At 51.4% G+C, this 19,539-nt stretch overlaps 1 protein-coding gene across 3 annotated transcripts in view; it reads left to right on the forward strand.

The window, feature by feature from the left end:
• Nucleotides 1–19,539, forward strand: part of LOC138285261 (interleukin-18-like) — a 294,006-nt gene that overhangs the window by 23,380 nt on the left and 251,087 nt on the right. Inside the window, exon 1 of one of the 3 annotated variants that reach the window (XM_069224971.1) lies at nucleotides 10,387–10,503. The exons of the other annotated variants lie outside the window; for them this stretch is intronic. Within the exon in view, the coding sequence (XP_069081072.1) occupies nucleotides 10,452–10,503 (52 nt within the window). The 5' untranslated portion in view covers nucleotides 10,387–10,451. Of the gene's footprint in view, nucleotides 1–10,386; nucleotides 10,504–19,539 lie in introns of those variants that run through there. 3 annotated transcript variants of the gene reach the window in all.

Consider the following 19,539-nt stretch of genomic DNA (forward strand, 5'->3'; position numbering starts at 1 on the left):
GGTCTCTCTAGGGTCTCCCTCAGAAACATCCCCCCCTTGGGCCTCCTTTACTGTTGCTATCCAGTGTGCCTCCTCAAAATTAAACAGGGCTCTCTTGAGGACCATCATATTGGTTTCTCCATGCATAACTGGTATACCTCTCTCCCTGCAGAATCCCTTTAACTCTTCTAGAGTGTAATACCACAACTCATCCATGTCAAAGGTAGACTCCATTTTGATGAGAGCACAAGACTGGCGTAAAACAACAAGAGTCCAAAGTGCAAGTATACAACACAGGAGTAAAAATAAAAATGACTAGTTTGGGAGAACAGCAGAATAATTTAAAAAAGAGAATTAGAACATGTAATGTCTAAGTGCAATTTGCGGTGCAAAAATGAGTCACAATAGTGTTCTCCACTGGTTATGGAGGGGGCCTGGTGCCCAGAGTGCTTCATCCTGCCAAGGACTGGGTGAGAGGAAGCTGTTCTTCACTGGTTCTGGAGGGGGCCTAGTGCCCAGAGTGCTTCATCCTGCCAAGGACTTGGGTGAGTGGGTGCTGTTCTCCACTGGTTCTGGAGGGGGCCTGGTGCCCTGAGTGCTTCATCCTGCCAAGGACTGGGTGAGTGGATGTTTTTCTCCACTGGTTCTGGAGGGGACCTGGTGCCCAGAGTGCTGCACCTGGGGTGTGGCAGTTCCCATTCCCTCACCTGGGTGTCTAAGCCATGAGATTTTCTGGGAACAGGTAGCATGATACTCTATGGCGGCAGAGACACACTCCTCCCTGCAGCGACTTAGCCTGCCAACTGCTGGTACTGCCAGTGCTGGTTGTGGTGCCTCATGTAGTGTGTGCAGGGTCCAGGACATCTCCTGCAGCCTCAGACAACTGCCCACTGGGGACGATGCTGATGTTGGCTGTGGTGGCACTGGCGGGGCAAATGGTGGTGGCTGCGGTGGTGTCTGTGGCGGAGATCCTGCCGGCGGTGCTGATGTCAGCACCTGTGGAGGGAGACAGCAGGACGTCTCCTGCAGCCTCGGACGGTTGCCCACTGGGGATGATGCTGGGGACTGTAGCAGAGGCAGCAGACGTGAAGGTGGCGGTGCAGGTGGCGGTTGCCACCCCGGTACAGGATGCTGTTCTGTCTTGCAGAACTGGTGACACCAGCCCCTCACCCGGAGGCTCTGTGCCCTGAGCTGACTTCCCTTTGGCCTTGTGTCCCTTCCCCACCATGGAAGTCGCTGCTGGGGCCTTGGCACTGTCCTCTTTTGTCTTGGAAGAGGCCTTGCTGGGTGGTTGGTGCGGCTTTTCCCTACGGCATGTGGGCCCCTTCTTCACCTTGGCAGGTGGCGGAATAGGGTGATTCTTGGCCTCACTAGGTGGCGCAATGTTGCTGGATTTGCAATTTGCAATGTTGCTGGATTTGCTCGAGGATTTTGTGGCTGAGGTGCTGGGCTTGGATCTGGACATTCTGGCCCTAGGGGAAGGACGGGGGTGTAGGTGTAGGGAAGAGGTCAATGTTAGCCAGGAAAAGTTTATTTGACACAGTGGGACGGGAAGATTGAGGGGGTTTGGGAGTGGAGGAAGAGGTAGTGGTTGTAGGAGGTGTACGTCTGCTGAGTTTGAGTGAGGGTGCATGGGCTGGAGGCTGTTGTGAGGTGGATGGCTGTTGAGTGGGTGTGTGCCTGCGCTTGTGTACTTCGGGAGGAGGTCTCACAGATACACTGGGAGAGGACACAGGGGACGTGTGCATGGTAGTGGGGGTGGTGATTGCACGTGAGTGGTGTGTGGTGATGGGTGTGCTGGTGATGGAGGTAGTGACTGAGGATGTAGTGCATGCAGGTGTGAGTGGAGACAAGACTGGGAGGTAGGTAGACGACGTGGAGGCAGTGGATGCTGGTGTGTCTGCATGGGTATGGTGCTTGTGTGAGTGCCTGTGGGATGTGTGGTGCTTATGTTTGCCTGAGCCACTTTTGTGTGTTGATGAGTGTGCATGCTGGTCTGATGGTGTGCTTGGGATAGGCTGAGGTAGAGGGGATTGGGCCTGGGTAGTGGAAGTTGGAGGGGGGAGGCTAGACACAGGGACAATGGCTGCCATCAGTGCGGAGGCCAGAGCCTGAAATGCTCTCTGCTGGGCTGCCACACCAGAATGAATGCTCTCCAGGTAAGCATTTGTTTGCTGCAAATGCCTCTCCACACCCTGTATGGCATTCAAAATGGTTGACTGCCCAACAGTGAGGGATCTCAGGAGGTCAATAGCCTCCTCACTGAGGGCAGCAGGGCTGACTGGGGCAGGGCCTGAGGTGCCGGGCCAAAGAAGATGCCCACCCTCCTGGGTGAGCGGGCACGGGAAACACGCTGAGGGGATGCTGGGAGGGCGGTGCTGGTAGGGGGGTGGCGGCTGTGCCTGTTGTTGCGGTGGGCACAGAGGTGCCTGCCACCGCAAGGAAGCTCCCATCAGAGGAGGAGTCGCTGTCGCTGGTGTCTCCTCCTGTCCCCGTCGTGGAGCTCCCCTCGCCCTCCATCCCACTGGTGCCTTCAGACTCCGTCCATTCACCCTCCTGGGCCATGTGGGTTGCGGCTCCCTCCTGCTCCGGTGCCAATGCTCCTCCGCCAGATGATGCTAATGCACACAAGGACAGGGTGACAAAACAAAAAGTGGGGGAAGACAGAGGAGACACATGGTCAATGCCAGCAACAACACCACCGTTGGCAGACATAACACACAGAGAGCAACCCTATGCACTAGGCCATGCACTAACTGTACTTGGGAAATCCACCTGCCCATGGGGGACTGTGCGTAAGCCCAATTTGATGCACACCTGGAACCCACAGGAGCCTGACTAGGTGTAGATGGCCACTACTACTTTTGGGGTTGGAATGCCACAGAGCCTGCCTAACAATGGACCTACCCTAGCAAGTTTGCCCTGACCTAGGGGAGCCCACAGCCCACTTACCCCACCCAGACACCTCATACAGCGCGCAGAGTCAGCTGAATGTGACTGTACTCACCCCCTTGTGGCTGCTGTGATGCCCTCAAGTGCCCATACAACTCAGGATATGCCACTGCCAGGATCCGGTACATCAGGGGGGACATGGTTCGACGGGCACCCCTTCCACGTTGGGAGGCCATCCCCAGCTGGGCCTCCACCGTCTTCTTGGTCCAGCGGCGAATGTCCTCCCATCTTTTGCGGCAGTGGGTGCTCCGACTATGGTAGACCCCAAGGGTCCGCACTTCCTTGGCGATGGCACACCAAATACCCTTCTTCTGGTGGGCGCTGACCTAGAGGAAAAGTGAAGTAAGAATGGATTTTACTTCCTCGTCCAGTTCTTACTCATTGGCCACAACTTCCCACCCTGGCCCAGAAACACATACACTGACCATCCCCACATGCTGGCCTCAGCCCAGCCCCCTCCCGTATCTGTCATCCACCCCACTCCATATATTCATGACCCATCCATCATGCTCACAGTGTACTCACCTGTTTGTCTGGAGGACCGTAGAGTAGCGTGTACTGGGGGAGGACTCCAGCCACCAGGTTGTCCAACTCTTCCGCGGTGAAGGCAGGGGCCCTTTCCCCAGACACTGTAGCCATTGTCGCTTCCAGACACAGCAGCAATTGCAGTGTAGGTCCTCTCCTGTTGAAGGTCAGGTATCAAGTGAGTGAAGAGATAGAAAATGGCAGTTATGTCTGCGGCGGTGCGCACTGTCACCGCCGGCGTACATCGTCATTGGCTCCTGGAACACATAGGGCCCATTGATAACCAATGATGAATTGCGCTGCGGTCTTCGTCCTCCTATCGTGATGCTGCACAACACCAGTGCAGTTACCTCATTTCCCCTTGTCCCTCCTTACAGGTCAGGTAGCCGTCATTTCAGGGGGCCACATGGCAGGGCAACTAACTGCGTCACAGCACTTTTGGGCAGGAATACGGACAGTCAGCGCCACACACAGATTACATCACAATTGTTCAAAACACCCTTGTGCAAGCTATGTGGTGTCTGACCCTCTGCTCACCCTTCTCCTCCATAGGGCACATCCGCTGGGGCAGATGTTGAGATGGCGTCATCCCCTGGTACACAGACCCCTGGTGGACTTGTCGACAATGGAAGACAGACACATCATTATCACCTACAGACTTGATCGTGCCACAATCCAGGAACTGTGTGCCCAGTTGGAGCCAGACCTGATGTCAGCTATCCACCATCCCACAGGAATCCCCCCTCTAGTGCAGGTCCTGTCATTACTCCATTTCATGGCCAGTGGTTCCTTTCAAACAACAGTGGCCATGGCATCATGGATGTCACAGCCAATGTTCTCTAACGTGTTGTCCAGAGTGTTGTCTGCCCTGCTGAAACACATGCGCAGCTACATCGTTTTCCCTCAGGTGGAGGATTTGCCCACAGTGAAAGGTGACTTTTATGCCCTGGGACACATCCCCAACATCATTGGTGCCATTGATGGTACACATGTGGCATTTGTCTCACCCCGCAGGAATGAACAGGTGTACAGAAACTGCAAAAGCTACCATTCCATGAATCTGCAGATTGTGTGTTTAGCAGACCAGTACATCTCCCATGTGAATGCCAAGTATCCTGGTTCAGTGTATGACGCATGCATTTTGAGGAATAACCGCATCCCTTATGTGATGGGGCAACTCCAGAGGCACCGTGTGTGGCTAATAGGTGACCAACACAGTTTGAATAGGTGTCAGGGTATGGGAGAGTTGGAGGGTTGGTGTGTGTCTAACAGTTGTCCCTCGATATTTTGAGGTGACTCTGGTTACCCCAACCTGTCATGGCTACTGACCCCAGTGAGGAATCCCAGGACAAGGGCAGAGGAACGCTACAATGAGGCACATGGGCGACCTATGAGGATAATAGAGCGGACTTTCGGCCTCCTGAAGGCCAGGTTCTGGTGCCTCCATCTGACAGGTGGCTCCCTATACTACTCACCGAAGAAGGTGTGCCAGTTAATCGTGGCATGCTATATGTTGCACAACCTGGCTTTGCGACGCCAGGTGCCTTTTCTGCAGGAGGATGGGCCTGATGATGGTCTTGTGGCAGCTGTGGAGCCTGTGGACAGTGAGAAAGAAGAGGCAGAAGAAGACGATATAGACAACCGAAACAACATCATCATGCAATACTTCCAGTGAGACACAGATAAGAGACTGGCACTGCTCCTCTCATATCATACTACTGTAGGACATTGCATGATTCTGCCTTTTTACCTCTGTGTATGGACCCTGACAGTTCACTTTGGCTTTCAATTTCACAGATCTGGATACCACTTTCTGCCTTCTGCTATGTTTACTGCTGCCCAACAACTTTAGAAGATTGGTATGTGAAAACGACCACTGACATTGCTATTTGTCAGAGAGGTACAGACTGACTCCAGATCGTTTTGTGATTCAAGGGTGTTTATTTAAGTGCTGTTTAGTGGAGGGGTATGTCCAATGGGCTGGGGTGATGGTGGAGGAATGTCCATGGTGGAGTCCAGTCTATTGGTATCACAGGTGCATAGTCCAAGGGGGCATAGGAGGTGGAGTAATGGCAGTTCAAGGTTTTCAGGGTGACATAGTGGGACAGAAGGGTGACAATCAGGAGAGTCTTATTTCCTGGCGGGGGTCTTGGCAATGTTCTCTGTCTTGTGCCTGGATCTCAGGGACCGTTTGCGGGGTGGTTCTCCTTCTGCATGGGGTGCGGTGCTGGTGGCCTGTCGGTCCTGTGGCGGGACCTCCTGTCCGCTAGCGCCGGCAGACTTGGAGGGCTGTTCATCGTTCAGGCTAGTGTCAGGGGCCCATTGGTGTGCCACTGTCTCCCTCATGGTGATGGCCATGGTCGCCAGCACCCCTGCAATGGTGACCAGGGTGGTGTTAGTGGACTTCAAGTCGTCCCTGATCCCCAGGTACTGTCCCTCCTGCAGCTGCTGGGTCTCCTGCAACTTGGCCAGTACAGTGCCCATGGTCTCCTGGGAATGATGGTACGCTCCCATGATGTTGGAGAGTGCCTTGTGGAGAGTGGGTTCCCTGGGCCTGTCCTCCCCCTGTCGCACAGTAGTCCTCCCAGCTTCCCTGTTATCCTGTGCTCTGTCCCCTGAACCGTGTGCCCACTGCCACTGACCCCAGGTCCCTGATTGTCTTAGGTTAGTGGGGTTGCCTGGGGTCCCTGTAGTGGTGGACACACTGCTGATTGATGTGTCCTGGGGATAGAGGGATGGGCCTGCTGGATGGGGGCTGTGGTGTTGTTTCCTGAGGGGGGAGGTTCAGTGGTGGTTTGTGACTGTGGCAGAGGAACCAACGGTCCGAAGGTCCCTGATGGGCCGGGCTGGTCATCTTGATCCAGGCGTGCAGAGCTGCTGTCATCACTGTGGGCCTCTTCTGTGGGGGGACTCTGGATGTGGCTGGCACCTCCTGTCCGGTGACGTTGGGTAGGGGTTTTGTTGGGGTGTAAATGCATAGTTATTGTATCTGTGTGTGCCATCTTGTGCAATGGGTGAGCTACCATCTAGTCCTGTGCTTGCATTATTGGCTTGGCCCTTGTGTGATTGGTGATTTTGTGGCCTGGGTGAGTCTCTCGACTGGACATGCTTTGGTGATGGGTGTCCATGCATTGGTGTTACATACCAGGCTTGATATTGGGATGTGTGGGTTGTGATAGTGGGGTATCTGTGGGGTGCTCGGGTGATCGATGTGAGGGTAGGGGTAGGAGTTTGTGATGGCATGCAGGTAGGGTGTGGGGGATAAAGTAGTAAAGATATGACTTACCAGAGTCCAGTCCTCCTGCTACTCCTTCGAGGCCCTCAGGATGCATGATTGCCAAGACTTGCTCCTTCCATGTTGTCAGTTGTGGGGGAGGCGGTGGGGGTCCACCGCCAGTCCTCTGTACAGCTACCTGGTGTCTTGATACCACGGAATGCACCTTCCCCCATAGGTCGTTTCACCTCTTCCCAATGTCATCCCGTGTTCTTGGATGCTGTCCCACTGCATTGACCCTATCGACAATTCTCCACCATAGCTTCATCTTCCTTGCAATAGAGGTCTGCTGCACCTGTGATCTGAATAGCTGTGGCTCTGCCCGGATGATTTCCTCCACCATGCCCCTGAGCTCCTCCTCAGAAAACCTAGGGTGTCTTTGAGGTGCCATAATGTGGTGTGGGTGATGTGCGAGGTGATATTTGTTGTGCTGTGTGATGTGTTGTGTTGGTGTGTATTCTTTGAGGTGCATGGATGTTGTATGAGTGATGGTGTTGTGTGCCTGTGGATGCTGGTGTAGTATTTGCTATTCTCTCTCTCTGTGCTTCTTCCACAAATGTCATTGTATGGGGTTGTGGGTAATGTGGGTGTGTGTTTTATAGTGGTGTGCATGTGTGGGTGTGGTGTGTGTATGTGTATCAGGTGTGTGTATTTTAATTTGTCCAATGTGGTTGTGTTTTGTAAATGTGTGTGTATTTTGAGCACGACGGTGTGTACCGCCAATGGTTTACCGTGGTTGAATGACCGCTGCGTTGATTCGTGGGTCGTGATAGTGTGGGCATATTCTTGTTGGCGTAATGGTGTGGGTTTTGCTATCGCCAGTTCACCACTGACCTTTGGTGTGGCAGACTTGTGTGGGTGTCTGTATTGTGGTGGATTACGAGATGTGGGTCGTAATACCTGTAGCGAATTTCCGCCGCGGCCACGGTATCTTGACGGCCGTCAGCACGGCGGTAAGCGGGATTTACCGCCAGGGTTGTAATGAGGGCCAATATCCCTTACACATAAGGCAGGGCATTTCCAATGCAATCCTATGAGAAGGCAGCACTCACAGCAGTGAGAAACCAAATAGGCTGTATGTCACTACCAGGACAGGCCACATTACTAGGCACATGTCCTGCCCTCTACATACATGACACCCTGCCCATACGGCTAGCTAGGGCGTACCTTAGGGGTGACTTACATGTAGTAAAAGGGGAGTTCTGGGCCTGGCATGGAAATTTAGATACCAGGTCCCTGTGACAGAAAACTGCGCACACAGGCCCTGCTCTAGCAGGCCTGAGACAGGTTTGAAAGGCTACTTCAGTGGGAGGCGCAAGCAGCGCTGAAGGCCCACTGGTACTATTTAATTTACAGGCCCTGGGTATAGGGATACCACTTTACAAGGGACTTATAGGTAAATTAAATATGCCAATTAGGTATAAGCCAATCATACCAAGTTAACAAGGGAGAGCACATGCACTTTAGCACTGAAAAAGTGCTCAGAGTCATAACGTCAGCCAACAAGGGTCAGAAAAATAAGGAGAAAAAAGGCAAAAAATTTGAGGAATGACCCTGTATTAGGGCCATGTCACACATGTTGCTTTGGAAAATGAGGGTAATAAGTTGTAGGAGGCACATATCATTCATGCTAGACATAATGAAGCATATTTACAAGCCCCTAGCGCCACCTTAGTGCCGCCTTAACATCATTTTTTTTCTCGCTAAGGCACCACTAAGGTTACCTTTTCACCGTGCCATATTTACAAAGTGGCTCAATGTAAGCATTGTGCCACTTCTTAACCCGTTGTGCCACAATATGCCTGCGTCAGGCACAATTTATGCAAGGGGGACATTCTCCTGCAGGGAGGCCGGAAGAAAACGGCTCAGTGAAATTTACAAGATTTCACAGTGCCATTTTTTTTGTAATTTTTAATGCCTGGTAAGAGCATGTGTTAAAATGAAGCGCCCATTGAAATCAATGGGCCTCCTTGTGCTTTCATGCACTAGCATCAAATTTTTTGACGCTAGTACAGCAAAGCGCTACATTAGCGTAAAAGATTTTGATGCTATTGTGGTAATGACCGCCATGGTGCGCCATATTGTAAATATGGTGCGGTCATGGTGTCGTTAGGTGGGGCATGGGGCGCGCAAGAAAAGTGGCGCATCCAGACCGATGCACCACTGTGTTGTAAATCAACCCCTATATGTTGAGTGAATGGGGTGAAGAAACACAAAGTAAAGATTTAAAACGCAACACAGTCATTGAGGTTGTCTGTACTAACAAGATTTTATTACTATCCAAATGAAACCTTTTTTGCAAACTTAGAATAATAGCAAATTGAGAATAAAAAACAATCAGGACCCAAGCCAATGACTTGCAGTTTGCATGCAGGTCCCTGCTGCTGACTAATAGCACACTGTGAGATATTAAAAGGATTGCAAGTTATGAACTGGAAGTAACAAATGGATTTCTGTGCTATATGCAGTATCCACGTATACAAAATACAAATATGTGATCTGCATGCTACCCTTGTACTTTGTAGCAGGCGCACTAACCCTAAGTGCTATCTTGTGTCAAAACTATGGGCCTGAATATGAAGTTGATGGTCCATCCGCCCGACCGCCAACACGATGGTGGTGAGGCCATTGCAAAGCCATTGGCCTTCCCACCGCCTTATTACGATGTTTCTGCCAGGCTGACTGGCAGAAACTGTGCAGCTGCATTGGCCCGCCACACACAGCACTCATGGAATGGGCACAGTCTGCCATGGCAGACTGTGCATTTTGAATGTGCTGACAGGAGGATGGATCCCTGCACTGCCCCTGACATGGCCGTGGGCAGTGCAGGTGCCCCCTGTGGCCCCCAACTCTGCTGTTTCGCTAGCCTTTTAGTCTGGTGGAAAGGAAAGTCGTGGTTAGCACAGTGGAGCCAAACTCGGCTCCGGAGTTGCTGACCACGACTTTCACCGCCGCCAACCCTCTGGAAGCTGTGATCCTGGCAGTGGTGGCAGTGTGCTGGCAGTCCAACCGCCAACATCGTAATGTGGAGGTGGGACCGCCAAGGTTGCGGCGAACCGACCGCCACCACAGTGACGGCGGCCCATGGACTGCTGTACTCGGAATCAGGCCTATGATTGGACAATACACAAATCTCTCCAGCAAGTGCATCGACCCCCAGAGTTATCTTACCAATATTATTATTCCCTGTAATTTGCTATGTGCAGAAGAAATCTTTGCAGCAGTTAACCTATCAGATATTTTAAAATGCAGCCTCTTTGTGACCAAATCATTAATCAGGACAGCTTTACCGTCACGTGTCCTTGTTGCCAATCTCTTTGCGACACATTAAAAAACATACATACCTTGACTGGCTGACTGTTTTTCATGACTCTTTTCCTCGTGACTCCACACCCTTTCCTCTGGCACACATTGACACCTGCCCACCACCACGCACGTACACAATTAATGGCCGCCTAGAGTAAATTGTTTCCTATTCTAGCACTGAAGTGGCATGCACAGCGTTTCACGAAGCTAATGAGGGCTAGGGTTTTGCTGGAAATTCAAGAAGGTTTCCAGCAGGGGAAGGGAATAAACCACACCTATCGCTAGTGGACAGTGGGGCAAAGTTTGCGCGATTCTCACAGGCTACTTCCTCCTCCTCCGCCCCTACCTTTATGTCTTTGCGGAAGAACTGCACAGTACCAGCGAGAGGGAATCACAGGGCTCCGAGTAGGTCTGCATGGTGCTTCAAGACACTTCAGAATCTGCGGACGAGGTGCGCCAAAGCAGAGGTTCGGCTCGTTGCCTTTGTTTTTTTTTAGAAATCGTGCGTTTGTTATTGTTTATTTAGGCAGTCAGTGCTCATTTTGCTTCAAGTGTGTCCTCTTCAAACGTTTGATCCGGGCAAAGAGCAGGAAAAGGGTGTTAATTCATTACTCTAGTACCGGGCGTAGCTTGAGTCACATGGAAGCCTTTGTTTTGGGGGCTCCCTGGTGGCTCCATGTGGTCACGAGCCACGATATCATGAGGAGGCGCGCATCGCCCATTGCAGTAAAAGGGCTCCAGCGAGCCCTCCACCCTCGCCTGCCCAGGATTCCGCAGCTTCCTGGACACGCACGATTCTTCAGGGGGTGTGTACTGAGCAGTGTTGGATTTGTGGCTTAAGTGACAGCCTCATACGAAGTGTTTCGCAATTCATCCAGTGGTACAGGTGTATATAAAATGAATGGGTACTGTGATTTTAAGTGCATGTGCACAGGGGAGTTTGGGGGCAGGCCAGAGAAGAGGCTAAAAATATACATTATTCTGCAACTATTTTGTAGGCCTTTCACCTTCAGGTAAAGCATACAAAATATAACGCCCACAACGAGGATTGCCACCTAACCGGTTTTCTACCAGGACTGGCCGGTACAAATATCTGCAAAAGCTCACAAAGACGGTATTTTTAGCCTTTATGGATACACACTTAAAACTGCAAGTATAAATAGAAAGTTCTTTTGAATGTGTTCTAGATCTCCTTTAATGATCCATGACTAATGATCAAACAAAGACAGAAAAGTCATTTTACAACTGAATGTTTACGGTTTTGTTTACAGTATTATTTAGTGTCAGGTCCAGTCCTTATCAGACTCTAAAAATAGCCATTTCTCTCGCAAAGGTGGCAACCCTAGACACAATGCAAATGAAAGATAGACACAGGTTAAATTGGTGGGAAAAGCACTCTGTGTTATGAAAGCTGACTTGGTTAATGTGATCACTGCAGAGATTCATAGACAGTGGTTGGTACACTGGCGAATATTGATGTGTATTTATGTTGCAACAAGATCCCAGCCTAAAACTGAAAGTATGCAAGTCAATATTTTAAAATTGCATTACATACAGTGGAAGAAGGGCTGCAGAGGTTTTTAGGTCCTGATTACAAATTAATTGTAATTCAATCCTTGCGCAAATAGGGGTTTACGCAGGGGTTGGAAAATTCGAAGTTGAATGGTATTTATTTTCCGCATCCGCTAATTACCATATGAATTAAATATCTACCCCTTGATAAAATTCTGGCAAGTCAAACCTGGCAGAATTCAACAGGGAAAAAATATTACAATATTTAATGTACCTTAATGTACCGTGCATATTGTTTGTGCAGTAAACAAAACACTGCAAATGATTCTACTTGAACTCATAATGGCCAGATTACTTACTGGCATTCTTCATCAGTCTAATTCTCCTTATTTGTTCCAGTACCTACGTCTTGGGTGGATATGTGTATTCACTCTCACTCAACACCACTTTCCAAGCTTCTTTCCCCTCACACATCCTGGTAGACTTATTTTTTTAAACACTTTTTATTCATTTCAGAACAAATCACAACATACAGTGCAATAGCCCAGTACATCTTGACATACTCTAACCATAAAGCCTTTCACCTCTTCTAGGACTTCCTGTTCTTGACCAAGCCATGCCCCGTAAAGGAACCAGAGGAGAGAGGGAGGGAAGATGGTAGGTTCAAGGGTGAGTAAGCGGAATCGGAGCAATTAAATTGGTGGCAAGTAATCTGACCATTAACTCTTCAACTCCTTCCTTGCCCCATTTTCTGTCTTGAGTTCTACCAAAGCAAAATAATCCTTCATCAGCTAGAAATATTTAAACCAGAAGACATGAATTTATCTTCATTTATCCCACCCCACCACACGTGCTCTTCTTACACATCTTTAGTGACTATTACACTAACTGACCAAATAAAAATAACTAGTACCGTATCTTGACATAGGACCCAAAACTGTTTGTGAACCAAGGCCAATTCAGAATACTGGGCCACATGTAATCTATAATAATGTCTAATGAAGATAGAAGTAGTATATCTTCAATTGAGATACCTGGCCATTTACCCCAAAAGGTAGCCATACCTCTAGTGGACTGCCCCTTAATGGAACCAGGGGTATCCTTGTCATAGTCTTGATAGGCCAATGGTATAACTGCCTACATCCACCTAGCTAATGTGGAAGAAGACAGTTTCTTGCCTTTTTTCACTGATCCGAAGCTGACAAAAAGGAGATCTCAAACTCTATATGTAGCGGTTCTGTTTACTACATCTGAGATGTTTCAAAGGATCTACTCACTCGCTGTCTGTAGCGGGAAGATGGTGAATACATTCCTGAGCTCTGTGAAACCTGGAATTTACCTTTGGTAAAAATGTTGGTCTGAGGGACAGAACTGTTTTAAAAAACCTTTAAGTATCAGTGTCTACAGTCAAGAGCCCCTAGCTCACATAAGCATCTATCCATTGTGATATTGACTAAGAAAAAAGTCTTGTATTTAAGGAATTTATCTGACATTTTCTCTAATGGCTCAAACGGATCCTTCTCTCTTAATCTCCGAGCCAATAGTCTTAACTGGGCCAGAGTCCCTTGGGAAGAGGAGGAAATGGCCGAGGAGAGGGGGATAGTGGAAAAATCCATTCCAGACCCATCTGGTGGCGCCTCAGTAAAGGAGACCATGGCCTCCATGTCCAAAAAGGAAGAACTTACACCACATCTGCTTATTCCGCCTGCAGTCTTGCTAAGACCCTTAGGATTGGGGGACACAGGGAAAAGAGTAGTGAAGACCCACTGACCAAGGACTTGTTAGAACAGCAGTGCCTACTGCCATTCAATCCTGAAGTCTTGACAAAAATAGAGGTAGCTGAGCATTCTGTCATTTGTGAACAGATCTACAATGAAGGTGTCCCACCTTCTGCATACCTCCTGAAATATGAGAGGGCTTAGAGCAAAATCCAGGGAGTTGGAAAGAATCTGTTGAGGCAATCCATCTGGGTATCTATGGACCTCTTGAGGTGAGTGGCTCTGAGGGCTAAAAGGTTACTCTCTCCCCAAGTACAGATCTGCCGAGCTAATTGGTTTAGGGACACAGAGCCCATTCTGAATTGATGATTCGTGGTGATGGTTTCAGGTCCTGAGCTCGCCCCCCACGACCGCAGCACCAACCTGCTGCCTCCTGCCTCTGTCCCCTGACCACGCTGCTGTTTGCGTGTTCGAGGCCCTCCTCCACCCGCAGGCATCCTCCTGCGCCTCATCCCTGGGGTCTAGTGGGCTCTGACTAGCTTCGCTTGACCCGTGTGCCGCTTCCGCCGTCCCGTAAGTGTTTTTTCAGTTTTCTCGCTTTTTCAGCGCCTCGCCGCCGGCGCTTCTGCCCCCTTTGTGCCCCCCTGATTGCTGTCTCCCCGATCGTAAATTGTGCCATACTGTTTTTCTGTTTGTGTGATTTTTCTTATTGTATCTGCTCGTATTTTGCTCGTTTTTCAGTGTTTCTGCCCCTTGTGCGCTCCTCGTTCCCTGCCGCTGCCTCCCTGCGGCCCCGCCCCCCTCGCGCCCCCATTTGCCGCTCCCTCCCGCCTCCCGCCTCCCAGCTGCTCCTCCCTCCCCCCTCCCTTCTTAATGGCTGGCGCTGCGCGTCGCGAGTGAGCGACCTCTGACCTGTTTCAGGTCCTGAGCTCGCCCCCCACGACCGCAGCACCAACCTGCTGCCTCCTGCCTCTGTCCCCTGACCACGCTGCTGTTTGCGTGTTCGAGGCCCTCCTCCACCCGCGGGCATCCTCCTGCGCCTCATCCCTGGGGTCTAGTGGGCTCTGACTAGCTTCGCTTGACCCGTGTGCCGCTTCCGCCGTCCCGTAAGTGTTTTTTCAGTTTTCTCGCTTTTTCAGCGCCTCGCCGCCGGCGCTTCTGCCCCCTTTGTGCCCCCTTGATTGCTGTCTCCCCGATCGTAAATTGTGCCATTCTGTTTTTCTGTTTGTGTGATTTTTCTTATTGTATCTGCTCGTATTTTGCTCGTTTTTCAGTGTTTCTGCCCCTTGTGCGCTCCTCGTTCCCTGCCGCTGCCTCCCTGCGGCCCGCCCCCCTCGCGCCCCCATTTGCCGCTCCCTCCCGCCTCCCGCCTCCCAGCTCCTCCTCCCTCCCCCCTCCCTTCTTAATGGCTGGCGCTGCGCGTCGCGAGTGAGCGACCTCTGACCTGTTTCAGGTCCTGAGCTCGCCCCCCACGACCGCAGCACCAACCTGCTGCCTCCTGCCTCTGTCCCCTGACCACGCTGCTGTTTGCGTGTTCGAGGCCCTCCTCCACCCGCAGGCATCCTCCTGCGCCTCATCCCTGGGGTCTAGTGGGCTCTGACTAGCTTCGCTTGACCCGTGTGCCGCTTCCGCCGTCCCGTAAGTGTTTTTTCAGTTTTCTCGCTTTTTCAGCGCCTCGCCGCCGGCGCTTCTGCCCCCTTTGTGCCCCCCTGATTGCTGTCTCCCCGATCGTAAATTGTGCAATACTGTTTTTCTGTTTGTGTGATTTTTCTTATTGTATCTGCTCGCATTTTGCTCGTTTTTCAGTGTTTCTGCCCCTTGTGCGCTCCTCGTTCCCTGCCGCTGCCTCCCTGCGGCCCCGCCCCCCTCGCGCCCCCATTTGCCGCTCCCTCGCGCCCCCCGCATCCGCTACTCGATCAACGAACTCCGCGCCTTCAACCCCGGCCCCTCCACTGAATGCTACCGGGCATCCCCGAAGCACACGAAAGGACCTTTTTCCTGCCGTACCTGCAACTTCTCCTGCACCAGAACGACCATTCCAACTACGAAAACATCCAACCCCAACCACCTGAACTGCATCCTCATCAACACCCGCTCCGCACGAAAACAAGCCATCGAGCTCTGGGATTTGCTCGACACCACTGCTCCTGACGTGGCTTTCCTGACCGAAACCTGGTGGAACGACTCCTCGTCTCCGGACATCGCCATCGCCATACCGGACGGCTACAAAATCACCAGAAGAGATCGAACCAACGGAATCGGCGGCGGAATAGCCATCGCTCACAAAGCTACCCTCAAAATCCACACCCACTCGGACGACACCCTCAGGACAGCAGAACACCTCCACTTCCAGATCCACACGGACCCCAACACGACCCTCAGAGGAACCCTCATTTACCGCCCACCAGGACCAAGAGCCCCCTTCAACGACACCATCGCCGACCTTGCAAGCACCCACGCCCTCGCTTCCCCGGATTACATCCTCCTGGGAGATCTGAACTACCATCTGGAAAATGCCAACGACGTCAACACCGCGTCACTGACCTCCAACCTCCTCAACCTCGGTCTCCGACAGCTAGTCAACACGCCTACCCACATCGCCGGTCACACCCTTGACCCCCTCTTCACCTCCAGCAACCACATTTCCTTCAACCACACCTCCGAACTCCACTGGACTGACCATCACTGTGTCCATTTCACCTATAAGAAAACCACAGAGCAACACCGCATCCAGCTACCTCCCCACCGCCGCTGGGGCAAAGTCACCCAAGAACAACTGACCAGCACCCTCAGCAACAACCCTCCACCCGACGCAATCGACCCGAGCACAGCCGCCATCAACCTCCATCAATGGATCCTCGACTGCGCCAACACCCTTGCCCCTCTCAAGAAACCCACCACCATCCAAGGAAAGAAAAAACCAGCCTGGTTCACAGACGATCTCACCACCTCAAAAAGCAACTGCCAGAAGCTCAAAAAGAAATGGATCCAAGAACGCACACCCGACAACCTCGCCGCCCTCAAAAACGCCAACCGCGAACACCACCAACGGATCCGCACCGCCAAGCGCGCCCACTTCACCGAACGCATCAACAACAACGCCCACGACTGCAAAGAACTCTTCGGCATCGTGAAGGAACTCTCCAATCCGAAAGCCAACTCCAACGACATCCCGCCCTCCCAGAAACTCTGCGACGATCTCTCCACCTTCTTCCACCAGAAAATCACCACCATCCACGACAGCTTCATCACCGGTCCACCGCCAGACCTCACCCCTGACGTCTCCTCCCGCGACTGCCGCCTCACCGCCTGGACCCACGTGGCCCCACCATGTTTTCAACTCAGCCAACGCCACCATCGCCCCCGAACTCCGCAAGATCATCAACCTATCCCTCACTTCTGCCACCTTCCCGGACAGCTGGAAACACGCAGAAATCCAACCCCTCCTCAAAAAACCCAAGGCTGACCCCAACGACCTCAAAAACTTCCGTCCGATCTCTCTCCTCCCTTTTCCAGCGAAAGTCATCGAGAAGATCGTCAACACCCAGCTCACCCACTTCCTCGAAGACAATTCCATCCTGGACCCCTCACAATCCGGATTCAGACGAAACCACAGCACTGAGACTGCCCTCCTCGCCGCCACAGATGACATCAGACATCAAATGGACAACGGCGAAACCTCAGCCCTCATCCTCCTCGACCTATCAGCCACTTTTGACACCGTCTGCCACCGCACCCTACTGACCCGCCTCCAAGAACCCGGATCCAAGATAAAGCCCTCCTCTGGATCTCATCCTTCCTCTCCGACAGAACGCAGAGAGTCCGTCTCTCCCCTTTCCGCTCCAAAGCCACCAACCTCATCTGCGGCGTCCCCCAAGGTTCCTCCCTCAGTCCCACGTTGTTCAACGTCTACATGGCCCCCCTCGCTCAACTGGCCCGCCAACACCACCTCAGCATCATCTCCTACGCCGACGATACCCAGCTCGTCCTCTCCCTGACCAAAGACCCGCTCACCGCCAAAACAAACCTCCACGAGGGACTAAAATCCATCGCCGATTGGATGAACAACAGCCGCCTGAAACTCAACTCCGACAAGACGGAAGTCCTCATCCTCGGACGCACTCCCTCGGCCTGGAACGACTCATGGTGGCCCTCCGTCCTCGGACTCCCACCCACCCCTGCCAGCCACGCAAGAAACCTCGGCTTCATCCTGGACTCCGCCCTCACCATGTCCAAACAGGTCAGCGCCGTCTCCTCCTCCTGTTTCAACACCCTTCGAATGCTCCGCAGAATCTTCAAGTGGATTCCAACAGAAACCAGAAAGACGGTGACCCAGGCCCTCGTCAGCAGCAGACTTGACTACGGCAACGCACTCTACACAGGCATACCAACCAAAGACATCAAACGCCTCCAACGTATCCAAAATGCCTCCGCCCGACTGATCCTCAACATACCTCGCCGAAGTCACATCTCCCCTCACCTAAAGGAACTCCACTGGCTCCCGGTAGACAAGAGGATAACCTTCAAACTCCTGACCCACGCTCACAAGGCACTTCACAACACCGGACCCTCCTACCTCAACACCAGACTCAACTTCTACACTCCAACACGTCAACTCCGATCCGCCAACCTCGCCCTCGCCATCGTACCCCGAATCCAGCGCAAGACATCCGGCGGCAGATCCTTCTCCTTCCTCGCCGCCAAGACCTGGAACTCTCTCCCCACATCTCTTCGCCAGACCCAGGACCTCCTCACATTCAGAAGGCTCCTCAAGACCTGGCTCTCCGACCGCTAATCCAGCAGCGCTCCCCCCCCCCCCCCCCTCAGCGCCTCGAAACCCTGACGGGTACATAGCGCGCTTTATAAATACCATGATTGATTGATTGATTGATTGATGGTAGGCTACTGTTACAGTATTTCTGACCAAACTTTCAAAGCTCTGCCTTGTATTAAATAGAAAAAGGCCAGAATCCCCCCAGGCATCAATAAACTTCTTCCATTTGGAAGACCATTGCTGATCCGAAGTGTACCACTGACCCTGAGCAGTCAATGTCTTCAACACCACCCCCACTCAACACTGCTGGCACCCTTGGTGGGGACTACTGGGTTGGGGGTACAAGAACAGAGAACCCCTGTCTAGAAATTAGGGTATTGTCCAACACGTTAGGCTGTCTCACATTGAGGGAGTCACTGGTATTAGGTTGCCATTACCCTCATGACAAGGTTACTAGTGACGCAGGATGTGAAGCACAACTTGCCCAAATGGAGTCTTGTCCACAGAACAATGTTCAGAGTTGTTACCTGAAAAAAGAAAAGGAACACATGAATGTCATCCCTTAGTTCAAGGGGCTACTACAACAGAACTTATTAATGGGAAAAATAACCATCCTCTTCCATATTCTTCTGGATACAAAGCCACTCCCTGGCTGAAGCCTCTTGCTCCATCATCAAATTCTGCAATATGATTCTGATCTTGATTCTGGATTCTGGGAGCTGCGGACTTTGAGGATCAGTTAGCAAGAGCCCCTTTCGGGTGGAAGTGAGGTCTGTTATGGTAAATGTAATTCCTTATTTTCTTATTGTCATATTCTCTTTGATCGATTTCCAAGGACTTCTACTTTTGACAAAAAGGCTGGGAGTGCTTTTGACTCTTGAAGGATTTCCATAACACCTCCTTATGTTCTTAGCAAAACTTTGTGCCAAAATATATATGACAGTTCTTTTGTCCTGCTTCAGCTTTCCAATTTCTCAAATGAGGATGATGCCTAGCTGCCAGAGATCCAGCAAAGGCCACGTCAGTGGCACTTAATTAGTCAAGCATTACAACTGACAAAAAATGAGCCTGCACCTCCATCTGAGCTAACAACTGTGAAAAGTTCTCGCCCTCCTGAATTGCAGCAGGAAGAGTCTGGAAAACTTTGACAGGGGACTGGGAAGCACAACGTCCATAATTCTTTGCACATAAGACCAAATGAAGGGCACCATGAGATATCTTTAGGGCATCCTCTACATTTTATCCACTGGATGCAACAAAACAATGTTGTTAGAAATGGAGTCTCTAGTTGGCAGAGGTATACACCCTTGTCCAAGTAGAGACCACTAACCTAGTCATGGTAAGTCACAACACAGTCCAAATTATCCTGTGCCCACCCTCCGGTGGCTTGGCAGTGTGCAGCCAGACTTAACCTAGAATGCAATGTGAAAAGTATTTGTGCAATAACGTATATAATGACACAGTGAAAACAAGACAAAAATACATCACACATGTTTAGA

This window comes from Pleurodeles waltl, chromosome 3_1 (assembly GCF_031143425.1).
Source record: "Pleurodeles waltl isolate 20211129_DDA chromosome 3_1, aPleWal1.hap1.20221129, whole genome shotgun sequence".
Classification (NCBI taxonomy): domain Eukaryota; kingdom Metazoa; phylum Chordata; class Amphibia; order Caudata; family Salamandridae; genus Pleurodeles; species Pleurodeles waltl.